At 38.3% G+C, this 23,115-nt stretch overlaps 1 protein-coding gene across 2 annotated transcripts in view; it reads right to left on the bottom strand.

The window, feature by feature from the left end:
- pde4ba (phosphodiesterase 4B, cAMP-specific a) overlaps positions 1 to 23,115 on the bottom strand; it is a 97,245-nt gene that overhangs the window by 61,019 nt on the left and 13,111 nt on the right. Inside the window, exon 3 of one of the 2 annotated variants that reach the window (XM_077716339.1) lies at positions 18,805 to 19,043. In XM_077716339.1, the coding sequence (XP_077572465.1) occupies positions 18,805 to 19,043 (239 nt within the window). Of the gene's footprint in view, positions 1 to 13,560; positions 14,493 to 18,804; positions 19,044 to 23,115 lie in introns of those variants that run through there. The other variant, XM_077716340.1, reaches the window with a different exon arrangement.

Raw genomic sequence — 23,115 nt, 5'->3', positions numbered from 1 at the left:
TCTTACAGGGTATCAAGTGTTTGTGTAAGTGTAAAATCTGAAATATGTCTTTATATATCATGCTTGCATCCCTGCGTACAGAAGATGCAAATCTACTATTGAGAAAAGGAGGGTGGCAGGAGGAGTTTGTTTATGAGTGGGCGTATGTCCTTCCAATCATCCACAACAAAAACAACATGAGCATGAAAGAACTAGGCCAGCTCGAGGAGAAAGAGGAACTGTTTGTTGGTGATCAATCGCGACAACTTACTGTGTTTATATGAAATACTGACATGAGATTTCCATAAACCGATTGTAATATAATGATAGCTTAGTCCATAAATAAATAAATAGTCCATAGTTGAAGTTCCCTTTTTTGTTGGTGATCCATCGCGACAACTTACTGTGTTTATATGAAATGCTGACATGAGATTTCCATAAAACAATTGTAATATAATGATAGCTTTGTCTATAAATAAATAAAAAGTCCGTAGGTGATGTTCCCTTTTTTTGAATTATTCATGATTACTGTATAAGATGATGAAAATTAGCAACATTGTTTTGGGTTTCCTGGAAAGTGATTGTTTTCACTGAATGTCAGTGTAAAATAAAATAATGTCTCAAATGAGAACAGAGAATTATCTAATGGTGTAGTGGTTCACTTGGCTGACTTCGGTGCAGGCAAGCATAGGATCAATTGGCGCTTGTTGGCGGTATGATCGTGAGTGGTTGTGGTGGTCTCTCTGTGCTGTGTGGCCTATGGCAGACTGGTATCCAGTCTATGGTGCAGTCTGCCTTTTGTCTGAATTCAACTGGGATAGGCTCCAGCAGCCACACAACCTTTACGGGGATAAGTGGTACGGAAAATGGAATTGAATTGAATGTTTTTATTGTCATTTTACAACTATAATGATATTTAAAGCTTTATCCACAACGTGTATAAATAACCCGGCAGCTGAGTGGTTAGCGTCTCTCAGCTCTGGGGTCCTGGGTTCAAATCTACGTCGGCCCACCTGTGTGTGTTTGCATGTTCTCCCTGGGCCTGTGTGGGTTTTCTCTGGCTACTCCGGTTTCCTCCCACATTCTAAAAACATGCATGGTAGGCTGATTGGACCTAGGTATGAGTGCAAGTGTGAAAGATTGCACATCTCCGTGCTGGGATAGGCTCCATGAATGAATAATACATTCAATGGTGCTTTTACCCCCAAAACTACTTAAGAATCTCAGTGGAGAGGGAAAATTCACCCTCTTAAATGTTTGGTTCAAACTGGTACCTGTGGCACCGTTTCCAACAACAATTACAGCTTGATCTCTTGAGTACTGCAAGGTAGAATTCACAGTTTTTATAAAATGTATAAACAGTATTAATTCCCTATGAAGCTATTAGATGTCTTCTAACAATTTTCAGGCTCTTCATGGAAGCAAAGTGGGTTCCCTGGTGTTGTAGCAGCTGTGATGACTCAGACTAAGTGGATAGCTGCCTCCATCCCATCTTTCCTACCAGTCTGTTCCGATTCACACAAGCCAAATAGGTACAAAAAATGGAGAGAAAAACAAGTGTAAGAAAAAGATTAAAAGGAGACCAGGGGGTTCATTTGGCAAATAGGAATTTTGTTCAGGCCCTGTGACAAAGACATGCCTCTTAAGACATGACTTGATAAAGCAACATGAAAATCAGAAAAGGGCACGACATAGTCACTCCTGACCACAGTCAATTCTATATATTCTGCCACTGATTTCAATCAGAATAACTGTGATTAGGCAGTGCAAGTGGTGTCACTTTGATTAAAGAGGTCAGCAAATGTAGTACAGGGATAAAATGAAAAAGACAGCCTATGTGAAATGAGTGAATCCCATTGTTGATGGTATGGAATCAAAAGGCAAATAACATCATAAATCTTTTTGGCCATACAAAGTGTATGCAAATTATGCTTGAATGGAAATGTGAGTTTCTATGATCTAATTGAATTTTTACATAATTATCACTACCGACTGACATTTCTCTTTTTTGGTAAAAACTACATTTCAAGATCTTTTAGACAGATAACAGTCACACACAAAGACCCAGAAAAAAGGCATGTTGTTCAATCTTTTAGCTTCTAACTAAATTATGTGGGAGTAAGTTGATTCATATTAGTAAAGCGTTCTTTTAATGCCAATTGTGTTTGTACAATCAATTTTTAAAAAACTGCAAATGTGATTAAATAATGGGTGAATCAGAGTGGATAATAAAGGTCCGCCTTTCAATTGAATCTGTGGCACAGACGTCATTCTTCATATGACAAATAAGAAGCTGGGGAATAAAAGAGTTGGCAAGAGGGGGAAAAAAGGCTGTCATGTTCACAAGAAGAGATAGAAGAGGGGGAGGTGCAACGTGAGCTTCGATTTGAGGGAATAGATTATGAAAAAGATAGAAGAAATAGAAAGGAAATAGCCAGCCAAGGGAGAGCAAGCACATGTATGTGAGCCTAGATAGTACATATCATTCTCCAACTGAAATTCTGTATGAAAAAACTCAAAATCTCTTGTGAGGGTTATGAGAGGCCGAGAGGCAACAAATGCATACCTGTCAACTTGTACGTTTTACACGTATTTTATACGTTTTTTTTTACCATTTCAAATCATGTACGCCGTACACCAACTTTTGTACGGGGAATTTTTTTTTTTATCACCAATATTTATGAAAACCGATCTCAACAAGACCGTTTTGGCTAAAATCCAGATACTCGTAGACTGGTAGCTAACGACGCTACTATCATCGATTGTTACTATTGTCACGGTATACCAGCAAAAAATATCCTCAATGATATGTATTTTTTTTAGCGGTGCGTACGGCGATATCGATAAAAGATGACATGCGCATGCGTAGATATACATAGAGTAAATATCATGGAAGCAAGCATGGAGGAGCCACATAGTAAGAAACGAACTACCGCGAGTAAACATGCGTCGTACGGTGTTTGTACGTTTTTTGGGGGGTTTGTACGGGGAAAATAATCATTTATAAGAGAAGTTATCGGCAGAGGTTGACAGGTATGCAAATGAGAAAAGGCAGATCTAAAAAAGCAATGTATTTGGTGCGAAACTAAAATAATCTACAAAAAAATGGTGCAAAACAAAAAAAGTAGCTAACAAGAAGGGGGCATTGACTTTATCATTATCTTAGTTTAATTATTTGACGCAAAGGCAAGGATACAAATGGGGAATATAAATAACGTGAAGCACGAAACTATGATAGCCCTTTTTCTGTCTAATCTACTGGTTAGTTGCTGACACGAATGACAGATTTGAGGATTTCAAGGATTTTTCTTGTCAGCCTAAGAGCTTGATATGCAGTGCCCATAATACATTCTAAGTGTTTGATTTGAAAGTAGCGCCTCAGAGTATGATTTAATCAGCAATTCTTCTCATTCTGCTGACATAGATTTATGCGTGTATATTATTGTTCAGGTGTCACTAATGAACTATTGAAAAGCAACGTTGCTCGGAGAAAAAAAAATCCCACACTTTCATCCATAAAATAGATCAAAATAAGAATAATGGAGATAAATAATCCTTAATAGGAAGTTGGAAAAACATGCATCTTTCTATGACCAATCATTCACAGTCAGTCCCTACCAGTTAAAATGGATTGGAGGTCTATTTCCATTAATATCAATGAAGCATGATCACCCATTGCCATGCCTCACATTGGAAAGGGATTGGACGTCTTATGCCTTCCGACATGATTTTTCTGGTCAGGCCTGACCATTGTAGTGTCAGATTACACAAGATTGTGTCGTGATGTGACAGCGTGTCTAAGAACAGACGATCAAAACATCGGCCAGGCTGACATCATGTATTCTGAGTCAGGCATACAATGTCAAATGCAGCCAATCCAACTTTATTTTTTCCAATACGCAAGTCCTTTCGTGTATCGGCATCAAAGGGTTTTGAAAAAAATCAACTGTAGACCATATTACAAAGCACTAGTTATCACCGACCAACTTTTAAGCAATTTACAAACAAATACGTGACAGCAAGTCATTTTGCCCTCGCTCTATATCAACTTAAAATTAACTTGAATACTTTTGGCTTTCAAAAACTGAAATCTGACTGAAAATTAGAGACCATATTGTTTTGGTTTGTAATTTTGTTTACATTTAGTAAGATGGTCTTTAAAAAAGAGCTTTTAATGCTGTTTTTTACTGATTAGTATTTAAATGGAGCATTTTGTTAAAATGACACATTAAAACAGCATTTCAAAAGATAGTTTGGTTACAATTACCAACATTGTAATGAAATAGAGGAGTTGTACTGGATAAACTACAAAAGACCTCTGTTGTTACTTTGAAATGAATGATTTTATTCACTTGAATCATTTTGAATGTAATCAACTTGAAAACTTTAGGCGTTGGTGAGCTTTTCATCACTATTATTATTGTTAATACACGTTAAATAGCCTAACAAAAATTCTAAATATTTTTTTGGATGACCTGAAAAATCTTTTTGAGGAAAATGTGTAGGTTTATTGAAAAATTGTAAACTAATAGTAGACATTGTAAACCATATTACAATATCGTCTTCAATTTTAATCCAATAGAATCCTAATCCTAACAAATGAAATTGTAATTAAATCAGTCAAACCAATTTGAATCATTTTGATTCCCCCCTATCCAGATAGATATAAAAGTGTCTTTTTTGAACTACTACTAGATGTATAACTGCAATGAACTTGATCTCTAGTGTACAGCATTTGTAATTCTGAAGATACTGACAGCACATCACACGGATTTCATTGTGTAATTTTAGTCTAGTCATGCTAAAACTGTGAAAGAAATGGTATGCCTATTCTGATCTAATTTTAATGAGAGTCCAACAGTTAGAGTAAATAATTTAGAAATTAAATAAAGAAGCACTGCTTAAAGGAAGGTTTAACGAGTGGAAATAGGGATTTAGTACACACTCAGCTTTAATCATGTAATGGACTTTAAAGAACGTGGGAACGGATTGGGTAAAGAAACACAAGAAAGAATTAAAAAAATATATATTACACTTGAAATATGTATATTTGTGAGTCATACTATTATTCTACTCCTATGAGACAACAATATGTTTATGTTAAACCTTCTAAATGACATCTCTCCTGTCCGCAACAACCTGTTTACATGTAAAATGTGTTTGTAGCTTGAAGGAAGTAAAACATTTCCTTCTCTCAAACATGAAAATCCTTTCGAATATCCATCTTCCCAAAGCATATGCAACAGAAGATCAATGTATGAAGGAAAAACTTGCAAAAGTGACAAGAGATCAGCTACAGCACACTAACTGGAAAGTGTGTTTAAAAAAAGCTGTGCCAATATTTGACTGCCAACATCCCAGCATGGATAAACGCAAGCCACACACTCCTGTGTGACGCGGGTCACGTTTACTCAACAGACAAGCACAGCTTGCTACAATTTCAACTTCAAACAGTTGCCTTTCTAGGCAGGATATTAGTAAAGTTATTATGATAAAAGAAAAACAATGGCCTGGATTGCTTTAATGTCCATCCACCCTCGTTCTAGAATCTAGATAGAGTTAGACTGCTTGAATTCTCCAGGTGAGCAGGAGTCTATCCCAATTGAATTTGGTTAATAGGTCATAATTCCCAGATAAAAACAGTACTCAGTAAATTTTCATGTAGAGTTTGCTCAATACCACTCTTGCAAGTGATTTTTTTTTGTTATAAATATAAAGTTAAATATTATATAAATATAATATCTTTATTCTTCTTGTGTTTTTTGGATGATAATATAAATATCTAACTCATTTACAGATAATGTACATATATAAACAATATTGCAATAACTTTACCTCTTCACTATGTTTGCCCTGTTTACCCAAACAGACTGCACAAACTTCAAATTCATTTTTTTTTCATTACATCACTTGCGAGCATGTTCAAAAACGCATTCACACACACACACACACACACACACACACACACACACACACACACACACACACACACACACACACACTGCATCTCACTAAGAATATGAGTGTGTGGGTGGTGGTTCCCCAAAGGGCTATGGTGATGATGAGTCAAAGAGACAGGAAGTCCATGCAGACCCAATCACTCAAAACACTGCAAATACAGGCATGTCACACACATAAAGCACACAAAGACATGGAAAAACTGACATCAACACTGGAAATGTGAAAGCAATAAAAGAGATGCCCATATTGCTAATACTGATGAGTTGACAAAAGTGTTTGCAACACATAATGATTCGATTTACTGTGTACATACTGTACACACTCTACTGGTGTAAGAACCAACATGATACCAAAAAAAATGTTTTCACCAACAAGATGTGCTTACATAAATGCAGCAAGATTTTATCCACAAACAAAGCCAACTGGAGGCAAACAAGCACGTATTGTTTTAGCAATAATGAATGAGTGTTTAGAACTATTTTTGTTTGCGTATTCAGCCAGTTAGCGTGGCATTTTGTCAAGACTCGGCACTGGACAAAGGGATAAGGATACTCACTCTTCTAAATGTCTATTTTTGGTATATTTTCTATTACAACCACAAGTGTACAAGGCTGTGAAGTAAAATTCTCCCCAAAAGTAGCTCCCCAAAATACGGAAATATGCAGTACATACAATACTATTACCTGGGCATCCATTTTTGATACAGCATGCCCTCCTAAGGATCCCTGACCGGACGTTTGGTCGCCGGACGTTTGGTCGCCGGACGTTTGGTCGCCGGACGTTTGGTCGCCGGACGTTTGGTCGCCGGACGTCCGATGACCAAATGTCCGAGTACCCTAAGGATCACGTGTTATGGATGAATGAATACATGAATGAATGAACGCATGAATAAATGAATCAATGTCTTGATAGTCATTGCACAATTGCACAATGAAATCTAGGAGCAAATACAACTTGCCCTTTACTATTTATATTTCCAAATGTGTTGATTGTGGCATTATAGTAAAACACTTTTCAAGGTTAAATAATTAGTGATTAAGTAGTAAGTAAGAAGCACTGGCAAAATTGTTATATTTGAATGACAATGTTGTTTCTATCGGCTAAATTAAAAGTTATCAAATTTCACAAAACTTCTTTGAGTCAAGTCAAGCGAAGCAGGGACAATGGCTGAATAGATTCTGCTCCGGTGCCTTCAGTCTCCCCGTGCAGTCAGAATGTATCTATTCCATCAGATTAGGACAAAGTGCACAGTGTAGGTCTGCCTCACTTCTGCATTACTGCACATTTTAACTTGCCTGGAACAAGGATGATGCTGCAGTTTCTTTCAGTGAGACAGTCCCCAATCAAGAAGACAATTATTTTTCCATTCTTTCTGGAGGCCAATGGACATGAATGACTGCACAAATGATAGGTATGACAGATGCATTGCCTTTTGAAAGATGCATAAAATGCTTCGAAAAATATGAGCATTGTGGAAAACATGACATCAAAAATCAGACCAAAAGAGATTCTGCCTATAATTCAGATTCAGAACTCAATTGTTCTCAGCTAGCGACCATGTTTTTAGCACCTATTTTTTTTAACAGATTTCATGTATTAAGAAGAATATCATCAAAATGACCTTGCAGTATATTTAAATTCCCTATGACAGTCAATCAATGGAAGCTTAGGAGCTAATAGTGCACCAGTTATTAAAAAAAAGACAGTCATTAGTATGAGATGTAATACATAATAATGTAATAAACAATATTTGGAATTAAGTGACTTCCGTAACTGAAAAATACTCATCATCAAGTGTCTTTCCCAATTTCTGAGATTATTACATTGCTTTACAGACATGGGAATACAGAAACACATTCACAGTCAATGTCATCACGCGCCCTCAGCCATCCCTAATAGTTAACTTTGTGCTTGACTGATTCAGCGCAGCAAGGCAGGCGATAGAATTTGAGGGTGCTGAACCAGGTCATGAGACGAGATGGAAGAAGAAGCGGAGGCGGAAGGGAAGAATGGTGTTGGTGAAGGAGGAGAAATGTTTTGTTCACTACCAATGTTCCCTCTCAACTGTACGTATGCGCAATCGCGCACAGCCCACATATTCACAGCGCACAAACAAAAATCAACACTAATTCATACTTTTTCCATACCGCTTATTCTCATTACGTGGGGTGCTGGAGCCGATCCCAGCCAACTATGGGCACCAGGCATAGGACACTCTAAATTGCCAGCCAGCTGCTTGCAGAGCACAAGGGGACAGACAATCATGCATGCTCACACTCATACCTTGGGGCAATTTAGAGTGTTCAACCAGCGTACTATGCATGTTTTTGGGATGTGGGAGGAAACCAGAGAACTCGAGAAAAACACATGCAAATACAGTAAGAACATGCAAACTCCACACAGGAAGATCAGAACCCAATTGGGAACACTCGATCTGAAAACTGTGAGGGCAACGGGCTAAACACTCGGCCACCAGTCCATCCCCAAAGTCAACGTTAATTTACCGTATTTCTTCGAGTATAACCCACAACATTTTGTACAAAAAAAACTGAAGTAAAGTTTGAGTGCGTGTTATACACAAATCCATATGTTGTGAATACAAGTTTTGTTTGGCCAAGTAATCCGCATTTGCCAGTTACCAGTAATCGTTCAATCCTTGGTGTGAGCTGGGAAAAAAGGAAATCTATACCAATTTTTAGTCAGAAATGATCAGTGCGCGTTATACATGTGTGCTCGTTATACTTGAATAAATTCGGTAAATAAAACTGCTCTATAAATCAGGGCAGTCGAGTGGTTAGCTCGCTCAAGAATAATGGAATCAATTGTTTTCTGAGTTTGATCATGATGAATCAGACTTTGAACATTTTAAAATATCATGATGAATTAGACTTTAAAGATTTAAAATTGTTAATTTCATTTGACAATTGGATGTGGGGGTAAACCTACGCAAGCCAAAGGAGAACATGCAGACTCCACACCAAGGGTGGCCAAGTCCAGTCCTCGAGAGCCACTATCCGGTCTGTTCCATATCTCCCTCCACCAAAGCACCTGAATCCAATAATCTGGATCTGTATCAAGCTTCTGGACTGCTGATGAATTGATTATTTGATGTAGGTGTAGTAGAGGAGGGAGATATGGAAAACAGACTGGATAAGGGCTCTCAAAGACCGTACTTGGCCACCCCTGTGAGAACCGAGATGGGACCAGACCCTTGACCTCTTCTAGTTTTATTTATTCTTTATTTATATGACCTGGCTTTTCTAATATAATTTAGTAGTTTGAAATGTGCAAATTATCATTGTCTTAGTTGGGCGATTCTCACCTCTTTCTAGCATATATTAAAATGGCCTTTTTTTACTTTCCATTAGTTTCCAGCTCATGCCTTGACTTTTGTGTGAGTAGAAAACAGAGCAATTATACGCCTAAGCCAGCCTCCCATCAAACATTTACATCATGTGGAGCTTTGAATTACAAAAGCAGGAGAGAGGCTAAAGGAGACAGCTAAAAGAAGGTTTACCAGCGGAACAAAGAAGTGAGAAAACAGAGTTAAGCAGGGAGCTGTTGACGTGGAAGTCATATAATGAACGCTTCAGACAAAAGGCAAAAAAAAGTACTGAAGACGAGACAGACAGACAAATAGAGAGTAAAAATTATTGAGACAGACAGAGAAAGAGACAGGGTAACAGCTGATTGGGTCTAACAGACACTCTTTGTCTGAGTGCCACTGGGTCAGGAGTTCACCAGGAACAAATCATACTAAAATGTGCAACAGTAAGGATAAAATGGACAAATTGGGTGCCTACCTAATGGTAAATATAATACATTTATGCCTCTCAATACAACAACAAGAATAGCAATTGAATAATTAAGAATTTAGCATCTGAAAATATTAACATTTTTACTGGTACTTTGGCAATGTTGGGGCCAACGATGGAGGCAAGTTCCCATGTCATTTTTAACATTTTTTTTATTGGCAACATATCATTTATCAGTTTTTTTGTTGGAGCCCTTTCCTACACTCAACATGCTAACTATTTTTCCACATATTAATCATTTTCCTCAAATGATTGAATTTTATTTAAAGAAAATCTAAAATAAAAAAAATAAAAAAACGAAAATGCCTGCCTTTGCCCACCATCACTTATTACTTCTGCTTCCTGGTCAATAGTGTAAAAGGGATAAAAATTGTGTTTTTGAGCTTATTTTACAAACTAAAGTTCTAGCTCCGTGAAGTCCAATCTATCAAAAGTTCCCCTTAGAGGGGCCGGTGGAACTTTTATTCTTATTCCGCAATAATATTTCACCATGTTTATACGAGAGGGAGCAGATACAAATTATTCATTAGGGAGTTGGGGACGGGTTCAATTTTCCCATGAGTCTTTTAAAATATTCAATATAGCAATACATTTTCAAGTAGCTGTGCACCCGTGTGACAAGTGCCACAGTGGAATTTTTCTGCCATTTACTCTAAAATGTGACTGTCTTGGTAAAGATTGCCTATTTTAAACGAGGGGGGGATGGGTTTAAGGATTTTTTTTCATTTACTGCTACTTGCAAATGTTTTGATTGAGTACTACTTAACAAATGTGAAAAAGATTTTTTTTTTTAACTTGGAAAGGAAATATTCCACAATGGACATCAAAAAATAAAGGAAACACTTATTAATGTATGGTGTGGGACAACAAAAGACCCTCTGGGTAATCTTCGGTAGCCACGGATAAAAATCAATATAATAAAACACCGTTCGGCATCTCATACACATTGTACAGAGCCGAGAAAAGTCCAAATATTTCCATCACGTTTAGTGATAGGATAAAAGCAGTATTAGACCTCCATTTTCAGTCTGTGGAGTTCAAACTATAGGCTTTTACTTTGAATTATCTTTTACCTATAAAATGTATGGGAGAATATAGAAAAGGAATTAAAGGTTATTGAAGGGGAGCCAAACATAGAAACAAGGATCAACAACAGACAAACAACAAAAGACAAACAAGACAAGACCACACTCCCAGTGGAAAAAATTACAGCAGTCAATGCAGAATCCAAGAAAGAAACGCGTTATCAAACTGCCACTCAGTGCCACTGTCGAATTATCCTTGGGCAAAATGTTCAACCATAAATTGCTCCCAATGAGCATTAGATCAGAACTGCCGACTTGTGTGTACATGAATGACTGTCAGCCTGTAAAGACATTTTAAGATATCATTAAGATTCCTAGCAGTGAACATTTTAGTGACTGCTGTCTGCTTTCTCAACGAATGATAGCACTGATGGATGCGATGTGCCCTTATGCTCAAACAACAATTGCATTTCCACACTAAATGAAGGGCTAATCCTATCCTCACTACACCTTGCTGCAGAAATGATGAATTTTGAATATGAGGGGCTAAACACCTTCCTTGATGACCTGTAAAGTCCAGTTGCAATTGGTTCAATACCCTAACCCTGAGAAGGAGTGTCCTTAACAGATTGTTTAAAAAATATATGAATATGCTCATCTAAATCCAAATTCACAAGGGAAAATTAAATAATTCCATATTGAGTCAAATCTGATCAAGAAAACATGGTGTGGCCGCTGTTGTAACATGGAGACTAGTTAGATCTGTAAAAAGTGTAGAATAGACAGAGGATACTGAATACTAAAATGATTGCAAGTGATTCATTTATTTTCTGAACCACGTATTCTCACAAGAGTCACGAGGGGTGCGGGAGCCTATCTCAGCTAAAGAGGGGGAAACAGGCGAACGAAAGCCAGAATTGGGGGCCAGCCAATCGCAAGGCACAAGGAGAACGACAACCACCAACGTTTACACTAATACGTAGACGTAATTTAGAGTTTTTGGGATGTGGGAGGACACCGGATTACCTTGGGAAAACCCATGCAAGCCCAAGGAGAACATGCAAACTCCATGCAATGAGGACCAACCTGGGATTAAACTCTCGACCCCAGAACTGTGAGGCCGAAGCGCTAACCACTCAGCCGCCATTCCAAGCTATTTCAGAAAGGAATCACTGCTGGCAGAATGCATTGAACTATTGGACTGACTATTGGATATCATTCACTGAAAAAAAAAGCTTATTTTAGATAAAGAAAATAATTAATGTTTGGGTTATATCATGATACCTTTAAAAATATACAGAATTTCCCGAATTAATAGGAATTTAAATTCTTATTTTCTCTACTTCTTCCCCATTTGTTCAGTTACAGGCACTTTGTCAAGAGAATGACTGTTAATTGGCTCAACTGCATCACTTAATGGCTCTTCTGGGTGTCGTTGTATCCAATAGTTAAATTCGTATACAGTAAATTACAAGCAACTACAGAGCATAAGGACATTGGTGACATCTTCAAATGATTTACTAAGCTTTTTTTCATGCATCTCTTTACCCACTTGTACCCTCATTACCCCCAAAAGTGCTCAATTTGTCCTATCATAGGATCAGGCCAATGTACCTGTTTTCACATACACACATAAAAGACTTGTAAATGCATTTGGATCCATAAAGTGAGCAGATACTACCCAATTAAGGTATAATATTTCCACTAAGAAAAATATTTTCCATCATACAAACAATCCACCCTGGAGAGACAATATGGAGGAAGAGATTCATATCTAGAGTCATATCCTTTCTACACACGCAAAGATGCTGCCTCCAGCCACTTGCAATGACATATCCACTTCATCATATGCTGATTACTGGTTTAGTAAATGTCTTCCTTTTTTTTTTTTAATCCCATTGAATGACAATGCTAAAACACCCAAGGGGCTGCGTCTTTTCTTTTCAACAAAAGACAAGAGTCACCTTGAAGCCAGAAAGTAGACCTTAACATTCATCCCCCCTTTGTGCCACTAATCCATACATTGCATAACACAGCAAACACTCCCTTCAGATTCACAGTGGTGGTGGGTAACTGCAGAAAAAACATGGGTGGGGGTGGGGGAAAATGACAGAAATAGAAACAGCTAAGCGATTCATTCATAAAGTAAAAATGTGAGCATGAGACATCAGGATGAAGGTTTTAATGCCTAATCAAATTGTGTATTTGGCACATTATTTATAGTACGTGTAGATATGGTAAACTCATGTGTTTTTGGGGATACATTGTTCTTTAGAGGCAACCATCCAAAGCTGAAAAACGCAAAACAAAAATGCACATGAGAATAAAATGTCCCTACAAGAACAAAGCTAGAACATCGATATGAATAAAAAGGAGCAAAGCCTCTATCAGATTTGTATTAAATTACATAATTTTTTTAATCTTCACGTCAAAGAATCCGACAGTTGTCAGATTTTACTTTGATATCACCTGAGATAGAAAAAATTCAGAACAGAGCGCTCTATTTTCCAGGACTAGTTCTACGTCATTAAATTTGCTCCACTTCTATCTTTCCTGCTGTGACTCCATGGTTCATCCCTCTTGTTTCCTTTTTGCCCCTCTTATCTTTGTTTCTCCATCCGTTCGCTCTTGGCTCTCTCTCTCTCTCAATTATGTCCAATTTCCCCATCATTTTAACCTCTGTCATCTTGCACAATGATCATATCGCATCCCACATTTTTCCCCACTCGCCCAGTTTGACCCAACCATGTTTATTCCTCCTTAGCGCCCACCAGCCTTACCAGGTGTGCGCTACCGTGAAGCGTCGCCTCTGCCTGATGCTCTTGTTGACCATCAGCTTGCGAAAGAGCCGCGGGGAGCTCCGTGGGGAAAGTTTTGGTGATGTGGCGCCACGTTTCCCTCCCGCCACACCAGGGACCTTGGGGGGCTCCAGTTCCAGATGCATATGTTCCTTGAATGTCCGAATGCAGGAGTCCATGTCCACGCTCAGCTCATTTGAGGACATCTCTGCGGGACTTGATGTCTCTTTCCAATTCAACCCAAAGTCAGTCACATAAGTTGCTTATAGAAAGCAGGTATAGTCTTCCTCTTGATTAGATAGAGCAAACTTGTGAAAATGAGGCCATGTCATACATGCAAACATACCTCTTGTGTTGTTTGGAGTTGCTTTGCCTCCATGCTGTTATTAAGGGGTTTAGGGATTTGCCAGCCAACCAACAGTCATGCTCACTCCCTTTCTCAGCTGCACTGTGCTTTTCTGTTGCCCGTCCTTTTATCCGTGGCTCTTAAGATGAGTTTAAACAAAGCAGGATTGATTTAATTCCTCAGAGTTCACCAGGATTTGGTGCTTCTCACCCTGTTAGTCTAAATGAATGATAATTTGGTTCTGGCTTTGCTTCAGTGTCACTATTAGATCCTGCTATAAGTGCATCTCAGGACCAACTCTTTCTCACAGTCCATTCGCGCAGCTGATGCTGGAGAGGTACCTTATGAAAGATTCAGAGGATCTTAAAAATTTCCTACTCCTGTCTTGCTCTCCACTCTCTTCATCAACTCCTGCTTGATTGACCTCCACAGCGGGAAAACAGCCTGGACATCTCCAAAGGCACTCCCGGCGTGGCACACTCCAACTGTGTAGAGCCCTATACCAAATTGCTCGTCACTTTCACAAGAGGAGCACGACACGAAGGGAAATGCTTCACTTGCGCTTTCATTCAGGATACACACAGCTGAGAAGCTGAGTGCATGCATGCAGTGAGCGCAGGCCACGCCTACACGAAGAAGGATTGGCTACTTGCTGGAGTGACGACAAGCTGGGATGCACAGTAACAGGTTATCTGACTTATTTATTATTTTTTTCTGACAGAGGGGATTTGTGGTAATTCTGATGATGTTGTGACCTTTAGCGAAGCAGGGAAGAAGCAAGTGTAGGCCAAGAAAGAAAAAAAAAAAGCATTTGCAGAAGCGATAGAGGCAAGCAGCTTAATGGGTATCTGGGAACCGAAACAGACATGCTATTAAAAAAAAGGTCAACTGGTTTGAATTAACACTTGCATGCAATTGCACATAAAAGTCCTTGGAAATAAGGTTTGCGTTAAAACACTTAACTTATCAACACTATAATCACTAGCTCTCTCTTTCTTTTTTCATGCATACACATTCATACTTGTGTCAATCTTTCTTTTTAGCAGTAAATAAAAGCAATCTATCAATTCCCCCAAAAAGAGGGGTAAATATTTATGATAAAATACAAGGAAATGATGAATTAAAAAGTAAAAAGACATGGGACAAAATGACTTCTAAGAGAACTTGATTGTAGGAAAAATAAAAGATGTCTCTAAATCGCAACTGTACACTACAACTGTAGATAGATGACTATGCAAAACAGATAATGTGTTCCAGGGAAAATAAGCTAGGGCCGTTCGATAGAACGTTCACATTGTAATTACCCTGAAAACCTTTTTTTTAATTACTAACTGTATTGCAAGACATTAACTAAGAGCTACAGGAAGTCCCTCCTACTGTTTTGACAGGTATATCTAATTTCTTCTAATGTGTAAATTCAAAACTGCTATGGCTATCCTAATTGGACATAATCAGCTAATTTGTCATCTCTGAGTCATAACAACACAGAAATTTATAAATTCACATTCAATAACTGAATGTTGTTGTCCTTATTTTATGTTTAATTTATCATATTTAGCGCTGCGGTCACTGTCAAAACAATAGGATGCATTACGGAAAATGACATTGGTGATACTTTTCACCACAAAATAATGGAAATTAATGAAATAATTTGGAAGAGGACTAGATGTATTTTGGAATGGTGTGCCAGCTGCAAAACCACAGGGGGGTCTGCACCTTTGTTAATTATATTTTCTATGATGTAAATTCATGAATTTAAATGATTCATTCTTCTATGAGTTAAGTACTAAGAGGCAGATTCATATAGCTACAAAGTCATGGTGGTATACGCACCAGCCAGAAGAGAAAGGAACAGCCTGAGAGCTAACAATTACTAAGTTCCTTGAATGATTGATAAAATCCAATGGTTTTAATCAGAACTGTGTGTGGGAATTGTTTGAGGCATCAGGGTAATGTGTCATGTCGAACTGTGGTACTGTTGCAGATGTTGAGGGTAGAGGTATCTACGTATGTGTCCTGCTAATACATTCATACAAGACCCTAATGCAGTCTCTCCTGTTACGTAACTTCATCTCTTTACTTCCCTTTCATACGAGGGCCCTAGTTTGTGAGGGCAAACAATAGTGCTTTGTGCCCTAGATTTGAGGACATAAATTGATACACAAAGGTTTTTGGAGTATTAGGGGTGATGGGAAAAAAGAAAACAGAGGACATTCAGGGAGGAATAATGAGAGAGAAAAGAGGAAGAACAAAGACAAAAGGAGAACAAGTTTAGATGAAAGCTTCAAACAGCTAGCTATTCCGAGGTCACTTTTTTTTCATATTTAAAGGAGCCATATGTAAGTAAGATTGCACATCAATTATTTCTTAAATAGCCAAAATTTTCAATACACGTCAAAGAAACAAGATTTTTGGAAATACTTTTAACAATCAGCCAATTACGAGATAATTTATTTGTCTTTGTTTATGTAGAAACATACATAACAATGCATTAGAGATGCCTAAGATCAGGGGGTGTCATACATGCGGTCCGTGGGTTTACCTGCCTGACGAGATATTTGGAGCACATTTCTATTCTATGTACATAATTAAAAGCTTTTATTTTTTGACAAGGGCACCGCAAAACCAGATGTCCACGAGTTGTGTGAACATGTTTGCGCTACTGCATTTAGCTCAATTTCCAATACGTCATCACATTAGTTCAATTGCCCCCTACAGTTAAAACAGCACCTTCAATGGGAGCCAATTTGTTAATCAGGAACCCTAAAATGTTCCAAAACCAACAGGAAGTACCTTTGAAATGCCCACAAATCAGCAGAACGAACAAACGAATAATCGACTTTAAATAAATCGGAAATAGTGCAAAAATGACTAGAAGTGACCTGTAGGTAGGTACCCTAAAATAGAAGGTATCATTGTAAATGCGAACGGTTGTTTGTCTCTCTGTGTGCCTGACGCCTAAGTGGCGACCACTCCAGGCTGTAGTCTGCCTTACGCCTGATGTCAACTGGAATAGGCTTCAGCATCCCCCGCAACCCTTACAAGTATGCACGGTATTGAAGAAAAATATATGAATGACTGTAAATAATGAACATCCCCCCAAAAATACAAGGTAGTCTGGTTAAAAACTCTAAAATGCCCTGGGTTGAATGTGAGTGTTTCTCCGTCTCTTTGTGCCCTGCGATTGGCCTGCCACTGATTCAGGGTATACCCCGCCTGTTAGTTGGGATAGGCCCCAGCACACCCCCCATCACCTTCATGAGGATAAGCAGTTCAGAAGATGAATGAATATATTTTTGTTTGGTTGCTTGGTATTAATTAATCGATTAATTTATTCAATTTTTGTACCACTTATCCTCACAAGGGTCACGAGGGTTGAATGAATGAATGCAAACAATCAAGGAAAACTGCAAACTGTTGGCAGTACCACTTTAAACATGACTAAAAATTGCTCACAATGTATAAGCATCCAACAAAAGAAATGACGAACGATATAAACACATAATCAGATCATCAGAAGGCGGAGTCAATGTAGACAATGTCCAAGAAGGAATAATTGGTCAAAAGAAAATAATAATTATAATATTTTCTTGTGACATCTCCATTAATAGAAAAAATTAACCCTCATAAAAAGTGTATCCCTCCTTACAGGGGGTGCAGGTTTTTGTTCCAACTGAGGAAAGACAATTTAATTAATGAGATTTCTTCTGAATGTAGCATCATCTGACTGCAATCAACTGATTGCACTCTTAAGACAGCAGATTTTTGAAAATGTATCCTCTCTTCGGTTGAATTGAAAACCTGCACCCAATGCAGGCAGGCGGCTCTTTGTGAAATAGTTCTTCTTGCTTCTTTTTATTTTTTTATGACGATGACGTAACCAATATTATGCCCAATGGTTACACTGCTCTCTTGTGGAAGTAATTGGCAGTGCCACTATTAATAAGTTCAGAAATAAATATCATTGAATGATGGCGGTGAAATGATTTTGGTTAAGACGTGTTCACTTGTCTTACAACCAAATAAATACTAATGGCTGCCAGTCGAGTAAAGAATGAAAGGATCGAGTTCCCTTGTTTATAATGATTTGTGAATAATGAGTGTGACATACAAGGGTTTGTTCTCCATGTATGCAATTATTTGTACCCCAAAAGCTTATTATGTCATAAATTGGCTGATCAAATTGATGTGAATAGGGCCATTAACTTAATACGACTTGTTAGGGTTAGTTGGGGTTTTGGTTGGTTTGTTTGCATTTCACCTCTTATGTCCCTCTGGGCTTTCCTTCCTCTCGTAATTAACTGCGTGTATTTTGTAATCAGCCCTTGTCTGTCTCTTTAAACCCAGTGTGTTCGTGAGTCATTTTGGGATTGTCTGCTGTGTTTCCTTCATGTCAAGTTCTTTGTTATCCCATGTCTTTTCACGTCAGGTTTGATTTTGTTAATTGATGCTAAGTCCTTGTTATTTTATTAAAAAGATTCCAGCATTAAGTAATTAAAGTTTTGTTAGAGAACTCCTTCCAAGTCCTTGACTGCTTCACTGCATTTGGGCCATGCTTTCATAACACACCTGCAGTCATAATTTAGTAATGACTGGCCTGCCTAAGAAGAAGATTGTTATGAAATGAAATGTTAAGCCTCCCTGCTTAACTTCATTGACGCAACAGTTACCATGTCAACATACAGTAACCATGAATGATTACAATTATCCCTCTCTCATTAACCAGGAACATATTGACTGTAGCGCCCTACAAAACAGCAATCAGAAAATTTCCCTTGTTATAAACAATCGTGAGGACTTCCAATGTAAGCAATCGGGACATATAAACACACAATTACATTGTTCATCCATGATAATGTTAATTATACACAGGTACTCACCATTCAGGGTCAACCGGCGTGATGTCTATCCGAGGTGGGGCCCCAAAAGGTAACGATGTGGGTCGGGACATAACTTCAGGGTCAGGTGTTCGAGACCTCTCACCCTGACGCCACGACAAGGGCGGGAGCTGCAGGTTCCCAGATAACCGCCTCCGACCCCTGCGTAGGTCGACACCCAGTGTGCATGTTGAGGTTGTAAAAGACTCACTGAGGTAACAATCAGACAGTTCTTTGCCATCCTGAAAGAGGAGAGGAGCCAAATGAGGACATTTTTTGATTGGTAAGGTTATATAATGCTGATAGCACTTAAAAAGATTAAAAGAACAATCTTCAACTTCATCTGTAATCCAAAAAAACTTGAAAAAGGTGAGTTTTTTTTTCATCAATGGTATGTTACAGGTTTTGCCACAAAGAGGCACTAAAACGCTGTTTAATTCCCTCCACTGTTTGGAGAAACCTACAGAAATGGAGATTATGGATTTGGTTTTGCATGTCTGTTCGTCTCTGTATTTGTCCAAAAGTTTGTAATAATTTATGGGATGTGTTTGAAATATGAAATTAGTATCCAATTTCACATAAACTGTTCCAAGATTAGTATTTTAAAATTAAAAATATGTATAGCATATACAATTCTATCTAATTCTATCTATTCTATCTAATTCTATCTATCCAAAGGAAAAGGTAATTGCTTCCTATAGTAATATATATATCATCTTTCTGTCAAAATAAACACATTTTCACACTGAGTAAGTCAACATTGTTGATTCATATTTTATTAGTGATGTATTTTTGTGGGGGGCCCGGCGGATGAGTGGTCAGCGTGTGGCCCTCAAAGCTCTGGGGTCTTTGGTTAGAATCCAGATTTGTCCACCTGTGTGGAGTTTGCAGGTTCTCGCTGGGCCTACATGTGATTTCTCTGGGTACTCTGGTTTCCTCCCATATTCCAAAAACATGCATGGTAAGCTGATTGTGAACTCTAAATTGCCCCTAGGTACGAGTCTAAGTGTGATTGCAATTGGCTGGCCGAAGTCAGCTGGGATAGGCTCCAGCACCTCCTAGGAGTGTAAAACGGTTCAGAAAATAAATGAATATATTTTTGTTTGGTTGCTTGGTATTCATTAATTGATTGATTCATTCAATTTTTGTACCACTTATCTTAACAGGGGTCATGGGGGCGGGGGGGGGGGGGGGGTGCTGAAGCGTATCCCAGGCAACTATGGTTGCCACCCAATTGCAGGCTACATTGAGACAAAATCTCACATTAATACTTAAGTCTAATTTAGATTGTTTAACCGGCCTACAATGCATTAATTGGGAATTTTAGAGGAACCCAGAGTACCCAAAGAAAACCCATGCTGGGCCGGGGAGAACATGCAAACTCCACAAAGGGCAGCTTTAATTCATTCATTCATGTTACGGAGCCTATCCCACACAACTAAGGACAGTAGGCACGGGGCACCCTGAATTGGTTGCCAGCCAATTGCAGGGCACAATGAAAGAGACAACCACTCACAATCACAATCCTGTCCTTGTCACATGTCAGTGCACGCACTAGCTCCCTCCCTCACCCCCACCAAAGCAGTAATCACTTGAAGCCCTTACCATTTTGATGCCAAGACAGCATAGCCACAGGGAAAAAAATGACAAGATGAGAAAACAGCACCTGCTTTCCATCAAGACGAAGGATTGAGAGGGTGGCAAGATGTAAATACCAAGGGTGGGCTCTCGGTCATGGTGAATTACGAAGAAAAACAAATGGAAATGCAGCAAACGTAACTACAGTAAATATGAATATAAACACGAAATAAGATGTTCAGCTGACTTATGTTTGTTTGAATGTTGAAAATTTGGGAATTTGCAATGCAAAAACCCTTTTGGCGTCTGTAACTGTTGCACAGTGTTTCATTATTGGTGGTATGCAGGATTTGATGGTTGGGAACTTTCTTTTTGACATTGTATTGCTTATAGAAGCTAATATGATACTTGTTATTTATATGCAGCTCACTTACAGTGTTTGACCTAAGTGGCTTGTTGATGGACTTTTAAAGAGGAGCAAACTGATTCCTCTCATGAATTTGGAATGACAAAGGGAATATGTTCGGTGTAAAACTGTGGGGTAAAATATTTTATTCTTGTCCTCAATTCTTTATGGCTTGGAAATGTCACAGGCAGGGGATCTGGCTAAGAGAACAAATTGCCCACTTTCTCTAGAGAGTAGAACATGTGACACTTGATAAATTTGGCTTGTCTGATGTTTGAACATAAAAGTGCATTCAGGGAAATTGGCTGAAAGCAATTGAAGTCATTGCAGCTTTATTTATTTGGTTTATAAGCACAAACAGTTTAGGAGAGTGATATCCCAGGGAGTGGCTCAATATTTAAAAATTAGATGATAGAAATGAGATATTGTCCTGCTTTGCTTGCTCAAACAGCAAATACACACATTTCTTGTAAATGTTTTCAAGTCATGGAAATTATGTTACATTTAGTGCCAGATGAACTAAAACCATTGGATGCATTAATGCCACCTAATATAAATTGATAGATTATATCAAGTTACCAAGATACAAAATACTCTGTACATGCAATAGACAAGGGCAGTAAACAGAAAAATATCAGACTCTCTTGCCTTTTCTGAATATTTCCCCAATGACGCATTACCTGCAAATGATTCCAATTGGCTGACATAGATGGAATTAAAGTTAAGATTTAAAGTGCCAATTCTTGATTGCACTTCAAAGCTTGCTAACATGCCAATTTTAGCAAATTCACATTCTTAAAAACTACTCCATTGACTCCACAACACCAAGGAGCAAAGGAGAATATTTAATTTTCCCACAGATGTGGGACTATACTTACTAAATACACTGATACCTCAACGTACGAGTGCCTCGACATACGAACAATTTGACATAAGAGTAAAATTTTGGGCAACTATTTATCTTGAGATACAAGACTAATTTTGGTATACGAGCAAACAGCAGACGCGAGAGGCTGCTCATAAGAACATCATGGGAACTGTCTCTCTCTCCGCAACTCCCTTCTGTAATGTCTCTCTGGTTGCAACTCACTCGTGTAATGTTTCTACGAGCACTGGGCGGAGTGTTGCATTTTTTTCAGTGTTTTTCTTCCCGTTAGTCAGTGCGAATGTGGTAGCTAATACGAGAGGAGTATGTACTACTTCTCATTGGCAAATGGTCGTGCATTATTCTATTTTGAGGACACTTTGGGAATATTTAGAAGGGAAGACAAAAGCAAACAACCCTCGATAGGTTAAATCTGAAAGTCAGGGTAGAGGTGGGGGAAATAGAGCCAACCCGGGAGAAGAAAGGTATCAAAATTTAGAGCTAAATTAGAATTAAGTTTAGTGTAAAGTTAGATTAAACATAATTTTGAGTGTGTGCATCGTAATCCAAGTTCATTTAAATCTGTTTAAGTTGTGTTAAGAGCGCATTGCCAGGCCGTCCAGTAAACCAGGTCTGAGCTTGGCTGCACGACAATACAGTATTTTATGGCCTACTTTAAAAACAAAGTGTGGCATTGGTGTGGTCCCCTCATATTTTACCCTGGATATATTTTTTGTATAAGTTGTTTTTGTGTTTGTTTGGCCTACGGGAGCTCAAATTAATGACAATTTGAATGATATTCATCAATAATTTATCCAAAGTGAGTCAGCGTTAGTACGTTAGTAACTTGGTAGAAATCTCTTTTTAAAGTAATTTAGTGGAAGGAAATTACATGTATCCTGTATGTTTTCCATCAAAACCTGCCATGCACAGAAAGGTTGACAACAAGCACAACTGATCATGGGAAAATAAAGGTACAAAATGTAGTTTTTGTTGTATTGCAAAGGGGCACCCTGGCGTGGGTTCTTTCCACAGAGTGCAGTAGTCAAGACATCCAAGATTAAACTACTCAGTTGAGGGCTGTTCCTGTTGTGGTAGATAGGACACCAAGGGATTAGGGTAGCAGTCTGCTCTAATTTTTTTCTCTGTCTTTTGTAAACAAGTGGCTTACTTATGATTTTTTCTTAAAAAATGTGAGTGAAATCCATATTCTTATGGACACTATTTAATTCTCAGGACTATTTTATGAAAGTAGTGAAGAGCGACATGAGGAAATGTATTTATTCAGTGTCAAACATTGGCACAAAAATAAGAATATACAAGTGTACAAGTATCGGAGGACCTGAACTCTATGTTACAGTGTGTTTTGCAAGGAAATGAGATCAGTGGCCCAATTATGGGGCACACTTCAGTCTGTTAGCAAAACCAAAACAAATCGTGACAAAAGCATGCACTCAGCCTAAAA

Source organism: Stigmatopora nigra, chromosome 5 (assembly GCF_051989575.1).
Source record: "Stigmatopora nigra isolate UIUO_SnigA chromosome 5, RoL_Snig_1.1, whole genome shotgun sequence".
In the NCBI taxonomy this organism is placed as follows: Eukaryota; Metazoa; Chordata; class Actinopteri; order Syngnathiformes; family Syngnathidae; genus Stigmatopora; species Stigmatopora nigra.
Note: the sequence above shows the minus strand (reverse complement) of the source record. Positions and strands in the feature narration are given on the sequence as shown.